The sequence below is a fragment of the Agrilus planipennis genome, unplaced genomic scaffold (genome assembly GCF_000699045.2).
Source record: "Agrilus planipennis isolate EAB-ADULT unplaced genomic scaffold, Apla_2.0 scaffold275, whole genome shotgun sequence".
Classification (NCBI taxonomy): domain Eukaryota; kingdom Metazoa; phylum Arthropoda; class Insecta; order Coleoptera; family Buprestidae; genus Agrilus; species Agrilus planipennis.
Window position 1 is genome coordinate 317,655 of NW_020439067.1, and position 16,696 is coordinate 334,350.

The 16,696-nt window shown below is 31.7% G+C and overlaps 3 protein-coding genes across 4 annotated transcripts in view; 1 reads left to right on the plus strand and 2 right to left on the minus strand.

The window, feature by feature from the left end:
- The first annotated feature begins 412 nt into the window (after positions 1-412).
- LOC108741441 (probable phosphorylase b kinase regulatory subunit alpha) lies at positions 413-7,742 on the plus strand. 2 transcript variants are annotated; one of them, XM_018476256.2, is made up of 15 exons: positions 413-1,417; positions 1,721-1,909; positions 1,969-2,121; positions 2,190-2,363; positions 2,424-2,637; positions 2,696-2,805; positions 2,872-3,019; positions 4,798-4,962; positions 5,022-5,186; positions 5,255-5,502; positions 5,562-6,189; positions 6,655-6,707; positions 6,824-6,988; positions 7,046-7,303; positions 7,395-7,742. In XM_018476256.2, exons 1-15 carry the CDS (start codon positions 689-691, stop codon positions 7,620-7,622), a joined length of 3,627 nt encoding a protein of 1,208 aa, XP_018331758.1. In that variant the 5' UTR covers positions 413-688; the 3' UTR covers positions 7,623-7,742. The 2 variants fall into 2 exon arrangements, with proteins under 2 accessions (XP_018331758.1, XP_018331759.1); XM_018476257.2 differs by lacking the exon at positions 2,872-3,019 and adding an exon at positions 4,223-4,370.
- Positions 7,743-8,109: 367 nt separating this feature from the next.
- On the minus strand, positions 8,110-9,352 carry LOC108741436 (39S ribosomal protein L28, mitochondrial). Its single transcript, XM_018476249.2, has 6 exons — positions 9,311-9,352; positions 9,071-9,252; positions 8,757-9,018; positions 8,561-8,707; positions 8,323-8,501; positions 8,110-8,266 (listed from the first exon to the last, which is right to left on the minus strand). The coding sequence occupies exons 1-6, from the start codon at positions 9,320-9,322 to the stop codon at positions 8,209-8,211; spliced, it is 840 nt and encodes a 279-aa protein (XP_018331751.1). The 5' UTR covers positions 9,323-9,352; the 3' UTR covers positions 8,110-8,208.
- A 1,677-nt stretch (positions 9,353-11,029) lies between these two features.
- Positions 11,030-16,696, minus strand: part of LOC108741431 (delta-sarcoglycan-like) — a 19,236-nt gene continuing 13,569 nt past the window's right edge. Inside the window, exon 3 of the mRNA XM_018476245.1 lies at positions 11,030-12,109. Within this exon, the coding sequence (XP_018331747.1) occupies positions 11,774-12,109 (336 nt within the window). The 3' untranslated portion in view covers positions 11,030-11,773. The remainder of the gene's footprint in view (positions 12,110-16,696) is intronic.

The following is a 16,696-nucleotide window of genomic DNA, read 5'->3' on the forward strand; positions in this document are numbered from 1 at the left end:
ATCACATTCTTTTTGTTTTGTTTATGCAATAGTTATAAATCGTCTATGTATACCTCAAATCAGTTCAACTATAGTACAGCAACCATGTTATAGCTCTGTATGTTAATGTACATAAATACATATCATATTTTATACTAATTTCTAATAATTGTTATGTAAATATTTACTTAATGTATTTAGCAACTCTATTATTATGAAAAATAAACTGCACTTTGTTTTAAATTGGATTTTATGAATTATACGTATTAGTTAAATATCCAAATATAGAACATTGCTATTAGTACATGAACATGTTCAATTGATTAATCTTAAAATCAAGTTTTTCTGCGAGCTTATCCTGACTTGTGTAAAATGTCCTGAATCCGACCCTGTTCAATTTATGTTGCGTCAAACAAGCTACAGAAGAGCTGTGTAGTTCAAATGTTCCAACAGTTTAACATAACCTGAAATATTTGTGCAGAAATTGTTTTCTTGCACAGATAAATGTGCGTCTTAATTAATGTTTGTGTATTAAAATTATGTTGTAAATATATTTCTATGTGTTTCTATTGTTATAAATGTTTTTAAGTGTATAGTGAAGTATTGTGGTTTGAAAAAATTCTGTTGCATGACATTGAACTGACATTTACTATTAATTCCAATTTAAAAAGGGTATTGCTAATTAGAGTTGCTAAGAAATAATTCTAAGATGCGTAATAGAAGTAATTCGGGTGTTCGTTTAGATTATTATCAAAGAATTGTGCAAAAGTTGATACTGGCTCATCAAAATCCTGTCACAGGATTATTTCCTACATGTCCTGATAATGATCATGCTTGGATTCGAGACAACGTTTATTGTATACTGGCAGTGTGGGGTCTATCCATGTCTTATAAGAAGATTGCAGACCAAGATGAAGACAGAGCTAAAACTTACGAATTAGAACAAGCATGTGTAAAACTTATGAGGGGCCTTCTGATGGCAATGATGCGTCAGAAGGACAAAGTTGAAAAATTTAAGGTAACACAGAATCCTTTAGATTCATTACATGCCAAATATTCGTCAACAACAGGTCAGGCTGTAGTTGGTGACCATGAATGGGGTCATTTACAAATTGATGCTATTAGTTTATATCTCTTGGTTCTTGCACAAATGACTGCTTCAGGACTACAAATTGTTTTTAATTTAGATGAAGTTGCATTCATTCAAAATCTTGTGTTTTATATTGAAAGTGCATACTGTATTCCTGACTATGGAATTTGGGAAAGAGGTGATAAAACAAACCATGGTTTGCCAGAATTGAATGCCAGTTCAGTAGGGATGGCCAAGGCAGCTCTTGAAGCTATGAACGAATTAGACTTGTTTGGGGCTAGAGGTGGTCCGTATAGTGTGATTCATGTTTTAGCAGATGAAGCACAGAAATGCCAAGCAGTTTTACAAGTAAGCTTATTTACGAATCGTATGCAATTACATAATGCTTACTTTGTATAATTATAGTAAAATTTAAATGAAGTCAAAATCGTGTTTTTTTGCTTGTAAATAAGAAGGTGAGAACCTAAAGATAGTCAATTTCAAATTCATGTCTAGTAGCAGAATTATTTTTGTTTTAATTATTAATAATGGATATAAATTGTTTAATTAATTTAAAAATAAAATTATAGCACAGAGAAATAAAACTTATAACATTATTTACAAGTGGGTGCGATTTATTTATATTTATTGGGGTGGTCTGTATCTTTTTAGTCCATGTTACCCAGAGAATCAAGTTCAAAAGAACTAGATAGCGGTCTTTTGTCGGTAATTAGTTTTCCGGCATTTGCTGTTGACGATCCTGGTCTTATAAAATTGACCAGAGAATCCATAATAACTAAATTACAAGGTCCATATGGTTGTAAAAGATTTCTAAGAGATGGATACAAGACGCCGAAAGAGGTTTATTACGTTATATAATAAAAAAAATGGTTACCAGAATTCATTCGACGCATTTTTAGGACCCAAACAGGTTGTATTATGAGCCATGGGAGTTACGGATGTTTGAAAATATAGAATGTGAATGGCCTTTATTTTTTTGTTACCTTATCCTTGACTACTGTTTTCAAGGAAAAGTCGAAATGGCTAATTCGTTAACTGAACAATTAGAAAAAGTATGAAATTATGAAATAGTTATTAAGTATATGCTTTTTATTGTGCCTTATTTGTATTTTTTGACTAGATAATGATAAAAAGCGAAGAGGGATTAAGACTTGTGCCTGAATTATATGCCGTCCCTTCAGAACTTGTAAATGCAGAATACAAAGACCCTGGTAGTCAGAAAAGGATTGCTAGGGGTGTCTGCCCGTTTTTATGGGCACAGTCGTTATATATTTTAGGAAAATTATTGCAAGAGGTACTTTTTAATGTTATAAATGTTTTGAGGTGGTTGATAAAATATTACTTATTTGTTTAGAAATTTCTTGCGGTGGGAGAGTTGGATCCATTAAATCGGAGATTATGCTCCGAAAAAAAACCAGATGTAGTTGTTCAAGTTGTAATTTTAGCTGAAGATAACGCCATCAAACAAAAATTAATGGAACATGATATTCTCGTACAAACCATAGCTGACGTTGCCCCCATTGAAGTTCAACCCGCCAAGGTTTTATCGTATCTTTATACGTACTTAGGTAACGAAAGGAAACTGTCCGAAAGGAAAGTAGGTAAAATTATTTTTTTCAAATATAGGACGTAACAAGAAGCTCGGTTTGTCTGGAAGAAAATCAAGAGATATGGGCATCTTAAGTACTAGCAAATTGTATTCATTGGGCGATAAAATTTTCGCCTTCACTCCACAGGTATTTATAGTTTTTTTAGTTTGAAATTGATTACACAGAATTAATCGAAAACTTTATGTTGATCAGTTCACTGATATGTCCCAAAATTACATTGCCACTGATTATGAACTAATGATAGACATTTACAAGAGTGAAATCAATTTCTTGAAATCGAGCTGGCAAAATATAATGGGTCGTCCAGTGGTTGTCATTGCCTGTAGAAATATACATTTAGGTACTTAAACTATTTGGCTTATCTTCTACTTTTTTAAGTATCGTTTTATTACTTACGTTAATGTGGAACTAAATTTCTGTTTAAAATGATCGAAGAAGGGGTTAACTATTATTTTTAACGTAACTGAAGTGTCTAATATTCTTTATTACTTATTTTAAAAATTGCTTAGAGAGTACTATTTTAACAAGGCATTTTTCTTATTATAACAGAAAAATATGTGTTGAAATTGTGATTAAAAGTTTAAAATTTTCTTGTTTAAACTTTTAATATTACTATTGTAGTATTAATGGTAACCCCTTATATTAAAGGGTTCTTTTGAATAAAAACGGGTCTGACTCCGTTGCTATAGGCCGTGTATTTTTTGTGCAAGTAACTTATATCGACGCTTATTTATCCCCAAAAGATTAAGCCAATTTGCGACTAATAAAACCCCTGATGCATCTTAATAAGAAATTAATCTGTCGTAATAAAATATAAAATTGCATAATAATAATTAAGTAATAATAAGAAATGTACATGAAAAAAATGCCTTTAATGTTCTGTTGTAAAGTGCTAACGTATTTTTTCATTCATTTTCAAAAAGTATATGGTTTTGATTACAGCTTAAAACAGTAGTTCTAAAAAAGCCATAAATAAATTTTTTACTATTATTTTAATCCAAATTTATCTCACATATTTCATTTTAATTATATTTGCAATGGATTTTTTTTATCAAGNATATTATTATTTTCTTTTTACTTCCGGTATAATATTTTGGGGATAAATTGTGTATAGTAGCAAACGTAAGTTCTACAAGAAAAAAATCAGAAAATTATAGCTACAGAGCCAGTTTCCCCTCGTTTACCCTCTTTTTGGTGAACTAATTAATGCTAGAAAATAGTAGTTTACATTCCACCTTCAGGCGTTCATGATAAAAATACTAACTTTGCTGTATTTGTAATGTAATTGTCATGTTTTGCTTTTTAAAAATGACTCAGCTTTGGGATAATTCAAGATTTTTTATGCTGAACGAGGTAACGTATGATTACTATAATAGGATACATAAATATCTACATTATTTTGTGGTGATTTGATCTACCCTTACACAAAGTTTGCTCTTTATTTCTTGAGTTTTTTTTTTTGTTGTCTTTGAAACCATAATTGTTGTTGTTTGAATACGTGGTGTTGTTGTTGCATGTTGTTCTCACTCCGCGGGGGGCTTAGGATTTTGATTTGGAGGAGTACTACACTAGTTTTGATACGGCGTTGCTGGTTGACAAATTTGTATCACACCTTGCGTTCCTAACTATGAACTGGCGTAATATGCTCGGTAGACCAACACTTATTTTATTGGTCTCCTATAACCACCTAGGTAATATTTTAATCACATTAAATGCACCAATATAATTTATCTGACGCAAGTAAATATATATTTAGAGGCTCTTTGAAACAGAAAAGAATTGCAATTTGAAAGCAGAAAATATACCTACACAGTAGGGGTCATATAGAAAAAAATTAAAAATTAAACATAAGCTTTTATATTAAATAATTTATTGTGTCAGTGCAATTATTTTAGCTTTGCACTAATATTCTCAGAAGAAATAAATGTTTCTCGAAAAACCATTTACGTTTTCTTTGAACATTTTACTTCTGAAGTTTTTAAACGCTTTTTTTGAAATTGCATGACCCTAGAGTTAATATTTATAAAAAGCATGTTAATTACTAGTAACTTTGGTGATTTACATGTACATTAGTTTGTAATGCATCGAGATAACGTTTCTCTTTTTACGAAATTCTAGATAATGGAAAAATTCCGTTAGCTATGATCACGACAATGAAAAAGTTAAAATCAGGTTACATAAATGGCACGAGAGTAACCCTTGGTTATTTAAACGATTTTTTGAGTACTAGCTGTATAGCCAATTTAAATTTCTTGGGTAATCATGAGGACGGATTACCAGACAGTAAGTTCTTGATTAACAAAAATGTTTATACGGAAATACTTAAAGATATTCTGTTTCAGAGTTAAATGCCCAAGTTCAAACATACTTAGAAGGTCACATGATGAAATCCTTATCTACTAAATCGGCTTTGTTAAATGCAGCCTTAAACGGTAAAGGGCGCACAATAAAACGAAAAATGTCCGTGAGGGGCACAATTAAGAAAACAAGATCTATTAATGTGGACTGTAAGTCAAAAAGTTATTACTACTGTTATAATCTTTTACTGATTTAAAAAAAAAAAAAATTGTTTCAGCTGAAACTCTTGGCATGGAAAGTACAAATTTAGAAAGAAAAGGGTCAGTATTAATACCTACAGGTAGTTTATTAGACATTTATGATCATTCTGGACCAGCAAGATCTCCAACCCCGGAAGAAGTTAGGAGGGAATCGCCTCAACCTGACAACGTAACTAAAACGTCACAAAATAAATTGAGCAGCATTCCCGCAATAACCGTGGCTAGACATCGTAATAATAGTGATTGTCAGTATGCAGATACAGAGGTATCAATTTAAGTTTTATTTTATTTTTTTTATCATATGTCTAATAATTTTTTATTTAGGTGGAAGAATTATTTCAAATGCTTCGCGAATCAGAATCTTTAGAAGAACAGGGCGACATTTTTCAATATTTGGTTCATTCAAAAGGCCTGGATTTCGATACCGGAATGATCGAGGACGGAAAGCCTGTAACTGTTCGTCATTTGCTGAAAGGTCTTTATGAAAAAGCTTGTCAGCAAAAGTTGTGGGGTTTAGTACGACACACTGCTGGAATATTAGGAAAACGTGTCGAAGATCTTGCCAAAGCAGTGACGGATCTCCTAGTTCGTCAAAAACAAATAACTGTGGGTATGCCACCGAACAATGAGCATACCACAACTGCCCCTCTCCCAGAAGCGGATCTAAGAACGCTTATTAATGAAGCTTACGGAGAAGATAAAAGTACAGCCATGTTAACCCAAGAACTTTTGGTATACTTGGGGATGTTTATCAGAACTGAGCCCCATCTATTTATGGAAATGTTGAGGCTTAGAGTAGGGCTCATCATACAAGTAATGGCTACCGAGTTGTCGAGAACTCTAATGTGCGATGGTGACGACGCCTCTGAACATTTGCTGAATTTGAGCCCTTTTGAGATGAAAAATTTGCTTCTTTTCATTATAAGTGGGAAGGAGTTTGCAATTAGTAGCGGTAGTTATCTTGATTTACCTAAAATTGTAATTAAGGTAGTTGCCGATTATTTTAGAGAAGTTTTGGACTGTGTCGTTTTTATAAAACGAACTTTGCAAAGAATCTTTTCTTCTAGTTTCTTTTAAATTTTGAGTATTCTGTAACTATTGTTGCCAATCGCTTTGATAAGTAGTAGACTGATTAAATAATTGTAATATAAATATTAATGCTTGCGTAACTTTTTCATGTTTAATTTTCAGTTCATTAATTGTAATTTTAATAATGGGCCTTTTGATTCACTTTGTTATTTTGTTTGATGTAATAAATAGAGTAATTATTATTTTAGTACTTTATTCTTGCTCATGATTTCATTTAAATTTGTTGTGTCTTTTTATTTTCCTTTTTTGTAACTTACTTAATAAGAAAATATTAATTTCATCTTGTGCATTTCCTTTGAATCTTTTTTAAATTTTTTTTCCCTTTCAGTGGGACACGGAAATTTGTCTGTTGTTAGTACAAAATCTGGTAGACTTAGCAAGGTATGTCTTAATTTAGCACATTCTGCTTTTATCTAATAGTTAAGAAAGCATCTTTGAAGAATAGTTATATTGAGAAAAATCATACTACATATAATTTTCAAATTTTGTTTTAACAGAAAAGTCAGATAGGAAGCCTTTTGGGATCTGAGTCTGACTTTGGGGACGAAGTACTTGGTGATAATGATCGTCAGGGACAATGGATTAGGAGAAGAAGATTGGATGGAGCCCTTAATAGAGTTCCCCCAAAATTTTATCCAAGAATTTGGAAAGTATTGGAAAGAGTAAGAAGAAAAATTAAAATATAAATTGCATAAATTATTTCACGGATTACGTTTTAGTGCCAGGGGATCGACATTGCAGGCAAGGTGTTGCCCCAACATTTAACGCAGGAGATGACACCAGGAGAATTGAAATTTGCTCTTGCTGTTGAGACCGTTTTGAACTCTATACCCCAACCAGAGTACAGACAACTTATTGTGGAAGCGCTAATGGTTTTGACGTTAGTGGTGGAGTATAACGTTGCCCCGTCTTTAGGGGGTATTATTCAAATTGAGCACCTCGTACACACTGCAAACGAGCTCTTTTTGGAAGACCAGGTAAGACACTATTATTATTATTTTAATTTATTGCAAGCGATTCATAAAAGGGAAACAAAATATCGTACAATGTACAAGAGCTCCCTTTTAGATGAAATGTGACGGAGATGCGACTCTGTGTTGCGCTAAACCAAAAGATAAAAGGGAATTGACCCCTCAGGGGACATTGCTGTGCGCGGGAGCTGCGTATATATGTCAACATTTTTATGACAGTGCTCCCAGTGGCTGTTATGGTACAATGACGTACATAACGAAAGCTATTGTGTTCGTTTTGGAATGTGTACCTAAACAGGGGGAACTTGATTGCACAGTTAGTTAATTAATATATACCTGTCACCGTTTTAGCCAGATTGATTTTGTATATATATATATTTATAATTATATAATTTTGTTTTTCTTGCTATTTCGGTTTCATTAGAGCTATTACATTATCAATATATTTGTATTGTATGTAGTAATTTTAATGTTTGATTGTTTCCAATAAATGTGATAAAAAGAAATAATTAGTGTTACATTTTTTTTTTGTTTTTTTAAGGACAGTAATTTCAATTTGTCAGTAAGTCGTTTTTAGGAATGTATTTATATTGGCAAATCAATTTTAAAACAATCAATTTTAGAAAACTAATTTCATGAAAATGAATATCGCAATTACTGTGGATAAATTGATTTTTGTGGAGCAATTTTCCACATTATTATTTAAAAAAGTTTCCCTGATAATGATATAATGCTACATTTATATTCTGTTTATTGTTAAAATGCGTTTGATAGATTTTTTTTAAGATTTACTTTCATTTAAAAGGCAATGATTATTTCCATATAGGTACTATTTATTATATTTGTAATAATGAACATACACAAAAAAGAAAATCAAATCTACAATTTTGTCAGTTTATAAATTTAACTGTTTATGTTTCATGCTTTTTACCAAATGGATTAATCTTTTCAATCCATGAAACAGTCTTCCTACAAACAAATCAATAATTAACAAATTAAGTTCAGATGTAGTTTTAGATTCTTACGTAATTTCTTGGTTGACTTCTTCATTTGAGGCAGCATTTTGATGTAATTTTTCAATTAATTTCGTCCTATATATTTGTTTGAGAGGAACAGGTCTATTTTGTGCCTCTAAAGACTTTTCCAATTTGGCACAAGCTTCTTGAAATGTGTAACCATACCATTCAATTTCTTCTGCAGTATACTAGAAACATATTCATATAAGATTCAAAATAAACATACAAAGATAAATTTAAATCTTACTGCTGTTAAATATTGACTATAACGACTTAGAACTGCTTTCTGTTTTTCTGGATTATTTTGATATGCTGGGCAACCATTTTGCAGCTCTTCTAGAATCTTCCTTTTAAGCCTCAAGGGCAATAAAAGTCTTAAATCACAGGCTGGTGTCTACAAATGGCATATGTAAAATATGTAAAATCATTTTAAGCAATCGTACCTTTAATAAATAATGATCAAACCCATAATGTTCATGTATTATATTAAGAGCCTTATCAGTTATTATAACAGACATATAATTATCTAAAACTTCACTGTAAACAACTGATCGCTTTAATGTTGGCACCCAAAAGTGTGGAACTCTTCTGTTATTCTTGGTGTTGCGCTTTTGAAAACCTTGGACAACACCTTCTCCTCCCCAGATATGATTTTCTGCCTCTGGGGGAAACTGTAGAGGAATATGGAAGTTCTGTACAGGAAAGCTATAATTAAAATGTTATTGCAAGATGTTGAGATGCTCATAGAGAATCTTACACTTCACCAGTAACTTCATCTCGCTTCCAATTACCTTCTTCAGGGATATAGTGGACTGCAGACGGTTCTGTAAGTTGCCACTCTTTGTAAAATTTCTTATACGCTTCTGGAAGCCTTGCTCCAATGCCTTTATCGAATTTTTTTATCTTTGAGATAATATTTTGAGGAAATCGAAATAGTTGCTAAAAGGTTAGGAAATATTGTAATGTTTGCTCAGATGTTATTATTAAAGATACATACCTGGGAAGACATGGCTCATTTAGAAATTAAAATAAGTAATTATCCTTTTAAATAAATATCCCAATAAGTCAATTAATATTTTGGAAATATCGAGATGAACTATAATTTTTCAATATGAATTGTGTGTTGCATAACCTAACGGTACATTTACTAACGTCTTGATTCATTAGAACTATTAGTTTACTAGTGGTTTATTTGGCCTACGATTTTAATTTAATTTCTTTTCATGTAGTTGTTATCGAAAAATAAATAGAAATGAACATTTATATCCATATATTAATTGTATATTTTTTAGTTTATTGATATTTGAAAATCTCTGTTGCCAATAGATATATGTTTTAATAGTAATTTACATAAAATTAGAATAATTCCTTTAAAACATTAAACTGTTTAGTATTACCAATGATTTTGTGTTTCAGAAATAGAGTTTATTTTTGCGGTATTTATATTTTATGTGATTTGCAATTCTTTTTTTGCCACTGTTTTATTTGAATTTCCACCAATCGCCTGTAAATTGACATAAGCTTTTTGCTTTTTCGTTGGTCCGCATTCGGTTTGAAAGCTTCGCTTCGGAAAACTCCGGTATGCGTCCTGCTACGTCCTGCGATTCAATCGTGTGCGATCGATTGAATTGATTATACCATGCAGAAATGTGGCTTGTAGACGCAGTTTTCGAAAATAATTTAGATAAATACCTTTGCAAATGCCTTTTATGCGGCGTAGTGATGATAATTTTGTGCAAATACGCTCTTTAAAATGTTTTTTATACCTTCAAAGAGGTGAGTGAGTTAGTTTTCCGTAACGTAGGGAGTTAGCGAAGCGCTTTTCTTAATCATCTTTTAAACAAATGGTAGGAATGGCAGTGAATAGGTAATTTTCACAGAAATATTACGTTTTTATAATTCTCATGCGAATATTTTTCCGGTAGATGTATATTAGGTAGGTACTTGCAGAATATTAAAGGAAATATCGCATTTTTGCGCGTGTGGTGTAAAGATTCATGGGATCTACAGTAAGGTTTTGACGTTAGTGGTGGAGTATAACGTTGCCCCGTCTTTAGGGGGTATTATTCAAATTGAGCACCTCGTACACACTGCAAACGAGCTCTTTTTGGANTCTTCCTTAATTTTTATAAATAACCAATTGGTCAAATTCTTAAATAAAATTGTATAGGTACTTCTGTGTGGTCTGGTATAATAATCGACGTGCAAATTTTTGGACATTAGTTGTGTGAATACGGACATGCCTTCGGGACTATTTGGACAATGCGAATATGAGATGATTCGTAATTTTGAGTTCGCAGACGTTCTTACAGTTCCTTACGCGCGAAAATGCGGAAGTGCGTACAGTTAACCGCGGGAGTGGTGAAAAGAAAGAAATTGTCACAGGAAACGTATTTTCAAGAGTTTTTGGATTTCTCCTTTCAGAGGCATTGGATTGAAGCTATTCGTTTTCTTCGTCAGGGAGCTTAAGGTAGGATTATTATAAAATGTGCATGTCTATTAATTATTTACATTTGTTTAATGGTGGGTAAGCTGTAATTTGAACTGTGTGGCAAATCCATAGTTAAAATTTAATATTAAAGGGTTGTTTGACTAGTTTTTGCGGTAGGATAATGCCTATGAAATAATTTCCCACTGGGATTATTTTTTGAGTACAAAACCATCCAATATTAAATTATTATTTTTCAATCAAGGTTGTTCCTGTCCTACAAATTGGTTCTTCTATATAATATACATTTTTTTTTGTATATATGTACACAAAGATTTAACTTAAGGGAGGGTAAATTTAAGGAATAAGTCATTTTCAATTTGTGCATATCCTTATTTATTAGATCGCGCCAGTACTTCAGTACCTACTTTATATTCATTGTAAGCTTGAATTATTTGTGATTAATTTTTAGATAAGTTTAGGTCATTTCAGACATGCGATTATCAGTAAAACTTCATTTAAACTTTGCTTGACTTTAATGTCAAACCAATTTATTATACGTGTATGAAACAGATTAATTTTTCGTTGAGAAAGCGAGTAGATTTACAAAATTAAGTTTTCTCTTTCAAAATTGTTCTCTTATAAATATCATTTTTGACGAAAATTATTTATAACTTTAAATTTTAGATAAAAAGAGTTTTAACGCAATATTTTTTAAAGTAAAGGTACATTCAGAAAAATTGAAAAAAATTTATGTATATAGAGAAGAAGTTGCGGATTAACAATGTTAATTAGGTAGACGAAAATTTATTCAAAGCTATTGCTTTTGAAATTTTAGTCAATATGTTTGCTTATAAAGTGCGATCCGATTTGTTTCAAATTGAAAGTGATTTGTTCTAAAGAAAGGATAATTTGTTTGGCAAAAATATTTCGTATATTTTGTATATGAATTTATCGAAACAATATCTTCACGTTAATGAATAGAAAATGCTCGAGTAATAAATTGTTTTGTTCTTCTGGTAAAATTATCTTTTATCGGCAAACGTTGTCGTTTTCCGCCGAAGCGCAAATGGCATGGGAATGGGCCAGGAATAATTTTCCGCTGCTGCACACACACAGTTGATAAACTTCGTGACTTTTCGACTGCGTCGATCTCGATGAAGGGATGGCGGTCGGCAAGTTTTGCATCTTAACCGAACCGGACTCTAACCGTATTTCGCCCGCGACAGATTTTAACTTAATGTCCCGAAAAGACACCCCGTTTATTTCGCCTGCCCTGGACTCTATCTTGATCCCACCGGGCGCACGAATACCTAACGATCTTGTCGGCGATTCCAATCTGAAAACAATATTGGGTCCATTATTCCGTTATTTAGCTTTAGACATCCACTAAAGAAGAAGGGTCCACCAGGGAGATTTTTTCCATTAATACTTAGTAAAAAGTAGAGCCCTACTTTCCTTCGTGCATAGTAAACTTTAATTTATTATAATTTTCAAAATGTTTTTTAATGTATTTAGCAAGTTTACAATATTTTGATTTAAATTTTTTATACCTTTATAACAGTCAACTCATCAAGGTACCTCAAGGTATATTTATTTTTATAACTTTTGTTAAAACTTTTACAATGTGATCTATTAATTAAAGTGTTTCACAAGGAAAGCACCGAACGAAATGTGTGCTTTATTTTTCAATAAATGTCTCAAATTTTGAGACATAAATTCTATCTAAAGGGGGCTCTACTGCTTATGTATGAGTTCGAATGAAAACCCTCATGGACTCTTTCATCTTTTATTTTTGATAATTAACTGTTATACTTTTTTAAGAAGGACGAGATGAAATTATTGTATAATATTGCGTACAGTTGGACTAATTATTTTAAATATCACACTTTATTGGACTAACTCACCCTTTGATGGAAAATTTTATCAAGAATTTGTCGAGTTACCAATCAGAGAACAATATCATAATCTTCTAAATGTAATAATCTAATAATGATTAGTTTTAACGATGTATTTCAAACTTATTATTTAAAACATGGGTAAAACTAGATATTAGTCTATTAAGAAGTCTATGACATTGTTCTCTGGTTATAAACTCGACGATTTCCTTGATAAAACCTTCCATTAATGGGTGAGTGTAATGAAGGGTTTGTCTAATTAAGAGTATTTATATCTGAGAAAATTTTGCACATTGGTATTGCAAATTTGATCAGGGAAATTAAAGGAAACTAATTAATTTTATGTTTCATTGCTATTTAGATATCGTATAACTGTCATTTCCAATTTTGTTTTAGACTTGCTGTAATATATACCTTTTGTCATTTTGTATAGATTTTCTAATCTTTAAAGCATTTGTAAAGGTCAATAATTAATGATTTTTAACTATTCACATTATTTTATAGACCGTTGGTACAAATTGCATTTTTTCTTTTAAAGGATGGGGTTGGTTTTGTAAAATTTAATTATCGTAGTAGCAGCTTCTTGAAATATATATATATATATGTACAGTTATCTGTGTGCAATCTTTACAATAGTTGAACCATCGCGTAAATTTGAATCGTTTTTACGCTTCGTTCTCCATTTTATATGAGCCTTCTCGTACGTTGCATATCAAGACTTCCTGTCCTATTAAATTCTTAAGGAGTCGTTTTGTTTTTACGACTTACATTTTCCCTATGTATGTGTATATGTATTGAGTTATATCACGCCGAAAGTTGAATTCGTAATATTCAGCCGGCGAAACGAAGTTTCATTTAAGCGTCGTATTACTTTACAGTGTAAAAGTTTCATTTATACGATGAAAAATGGAAATTTTATCTGGAACGACATGGAATCAAACCTGGAGTTTTAATTTCATATCGTGAATGTTGTAAGATTGTAACAGATAACAAATAACAAAACTATCCAAGCTATGCGGAACTTAAGGCGTTATAAAAGCACATGAACTAATTTGTGGATGTCGTGAATAAAATTAATTTTCAGTTATATTTGATTCAAGAAACACGAGTTTCAGGTTTCAAAACGGTTAGTACAGGCGATATAATTGTAAGGTATAAGTAATTGAGGGTTCGTAATTAGGATTTTGATTGGTATGACGTTGTTAAAGAGCTTATTTGCTATCAGAATTCTCTCATTTCGTATTGAGTGCTTAGAGTTTAGAGTAATCTTTTAGATTTTTATTTTGAGATGAAATTTAAATGTAACAGTTTAAGGGTAAATGGCTTAACTTTTTAAATTATTGCTGTTAAATGAGATTTAATTTTTAAAAAAGTTGAATTTAATAAGAACGAAAACAGTAACTTTTTTATTATTTTTCTCTTCCTTAATTTTTATAAATAACCAATTGGTAAAATTCTTAAATAAAATTGTATAGGTACTTCTGTGTGGTCTGGTATAATAATCGACGTGCAAATTTTTGGACATTAGTTGTGTGAATACGGACATGCCTTCGGGACTATTTGGACAATGCGAATATGTGATGATTCGTAATTTTGAGTTCGCAGACGTTCTTACAGTTCCTTACGCGCGAAAATGCGGAAGTGCGTACAGTTAACCGCGGGAGTGGTGAAAAGAAAGAAATTGTCACAGGAAACGTATTTTCAAGAGTTTTTGGATTTCTCCTTTCAGAGGCATTGGATTGAAGCTATTCGTTTTCTTCGTCAGGGAGCTTAAGGTAGGATTATTATAAAATGTGCATGTCTATTAATTATTTACATTTGTTTAATGGTGGGTAAGCTGTAATTTGAACTGTGTGGCAAATCCATAGTTAAAATTTAATATTAAAGGGTTGTTTGACTAGTTTTTGCGGTAGGATAATGCCTATGAAATAATTTCCCACTGGGATTATTTTTTGAGTACAAAACCATCCAATATTAAATTATTATTTTTCAATCAAGGTTGTTCCTGTCCTACAATTTTTTTTTGTATCTAAGCCCTAAGAGTCATTTAAGAAGGCAAAATATTTTTTTTGTAAAATAAGAAAAACTTCCACTGAAGAGTACTAGTTTAATGTTTAGGGGCTAATTTTGTCAAAATCTTCTATTTGAGTTGATGCCCCTGGTGTAGTCTTCATGAGTCTGTAGCTATACCAAACGTTTTAATTTCGTGAAATTGTGGTACTGTATATTGTATATTTTTGTATGGCGTATCATATTATGAATAATTTCGCCTAGAGATCCAGCAAAATTTGCATCGGAACAAAATGTTTGTTTAACAAAATGCTTGAACGACCCGCTTTTTCAATAACGGAAATGAACGTCTAACCAAACGTTCGATAATTATGCCAATATTGATTTAGCAGAAAAATTACGTGCACTATCCGATTAGAGGTTCACTTCGATTGAGGCATCAATTCGGAAAATAAATGACATTGCCCGGTCATAAACATGTCTCTGTGTCTATGTATGTATGCGCGTTTGTGACCATGTAGTGCTTTGGAATATACGCTCGAATGTTGAAGTTTTTGAAAGCGTAATTCACTTTTTCAATTAACGGAAATGCGTCCCTAAAAAGTGAATATTTTTCATGATACAGTCTCGTGTCTGTTAAGTTTTTTAATAAGTAAAAAGAAATAATTATAATTATGAAATTATCGAAAAGTATGGTGAAGGAAATTTTTTAATGGATTTCAGAGAAATTGGGAAAATTTCATTTCAGTATCCAAATAAAAATGATCAGTAATTTGAAATTATGTATAAAATAAATAGGAAAAAACTGAAATGCTTTTACGTATTATAAATAACACTATAATTTAATATTCTTCATAACTTTGGCTTCACAGTAGGTAAGCAAAGAAAATAAATATAATGGATTTGTACAGTCATGTAAATGACATTTCTGTCGATAAAATTCTGATGATTGGACAAAAACATCGATGTACAACTTCTTCGTTAGCGTTTTGTAGGCACATCCTTAATTATCCCGTTTAAAATAGAACTTTCAATGTAATGCAATAAAAAGGTACAAGTACAAGTATGATTTTTCAAAAATCGTATATAGCATTAAATTGAAACAGACTGATTCAAGTCATTTATAAAAGTAAAATAGGATATTCTAGTGTCCTTACAATGTTAAAATTTGGTAGTAAAGAGGGACTCACAGTGCAAGTTAAGGAAACAGAAAACAACGTTGTTCTCTTTTCTGTATTATTGGTTTTGGTGGGAATATTTATTACCTACTGAATATTAAAAAGGCCTACAGTTTTTAATGTTGTTTAAAAAAAAAATTTTTGAAGAATGGACAGTCTTCGTTTTAGAGCATTATAAACAAGCAATTGTTTTTTTTTTGGAATTCGCCAGACTCACAATTGAAAGGTCGTTCGCTATTTATGGGACACCCTGTATATGCATTTTATGACTACTATATAATTGACATTGGGGTCGTCGTTCCGAAGACTGATTCCTGTGAGTCAAACTTCGCATTTCCCGTAAACTTTTCTTGCTTCTGCTTTTAGTACGTCTCCAAATAAACCTTATGTCTAAATAGGTGTCCTACTGTAATTTCTATCCTTTTCCTTATTGACTTCATCTTTGTTCTTCTAATGTCTTCAATTTCTCCACATTTCTGACCTGTACTACCTGCTTCTAGCTTTGTTTTTTAATTATGTTATTTCGATCAGTAGGAGTCTGTAGTTGAAAATGAATTCGTAGAGAGTGTCGAAAAGTTGTCGAAAAACAAAGAGATGTCATTGCAATGACTTTTTAATTCGAACTACAAAATCCCAAAGAAAATGGTCCTCTTACATTGAGGAATGTATGCCAACACTATTGGGATCCGTCAAATGGGAGGAGCCTAAAAACATGGCGCCGATTAGGGAAAATTTATCGTAGTTCCTATAGTGTACCGTGCAATTTCCAAGTTTTTAAATTACGATAAAATGATAAGTATTGACACAATATGTGATTGGGCTGACACAAAGCCTCGGAAAGGAAATTTCGTTGAAGGTGAGCGTGTTTT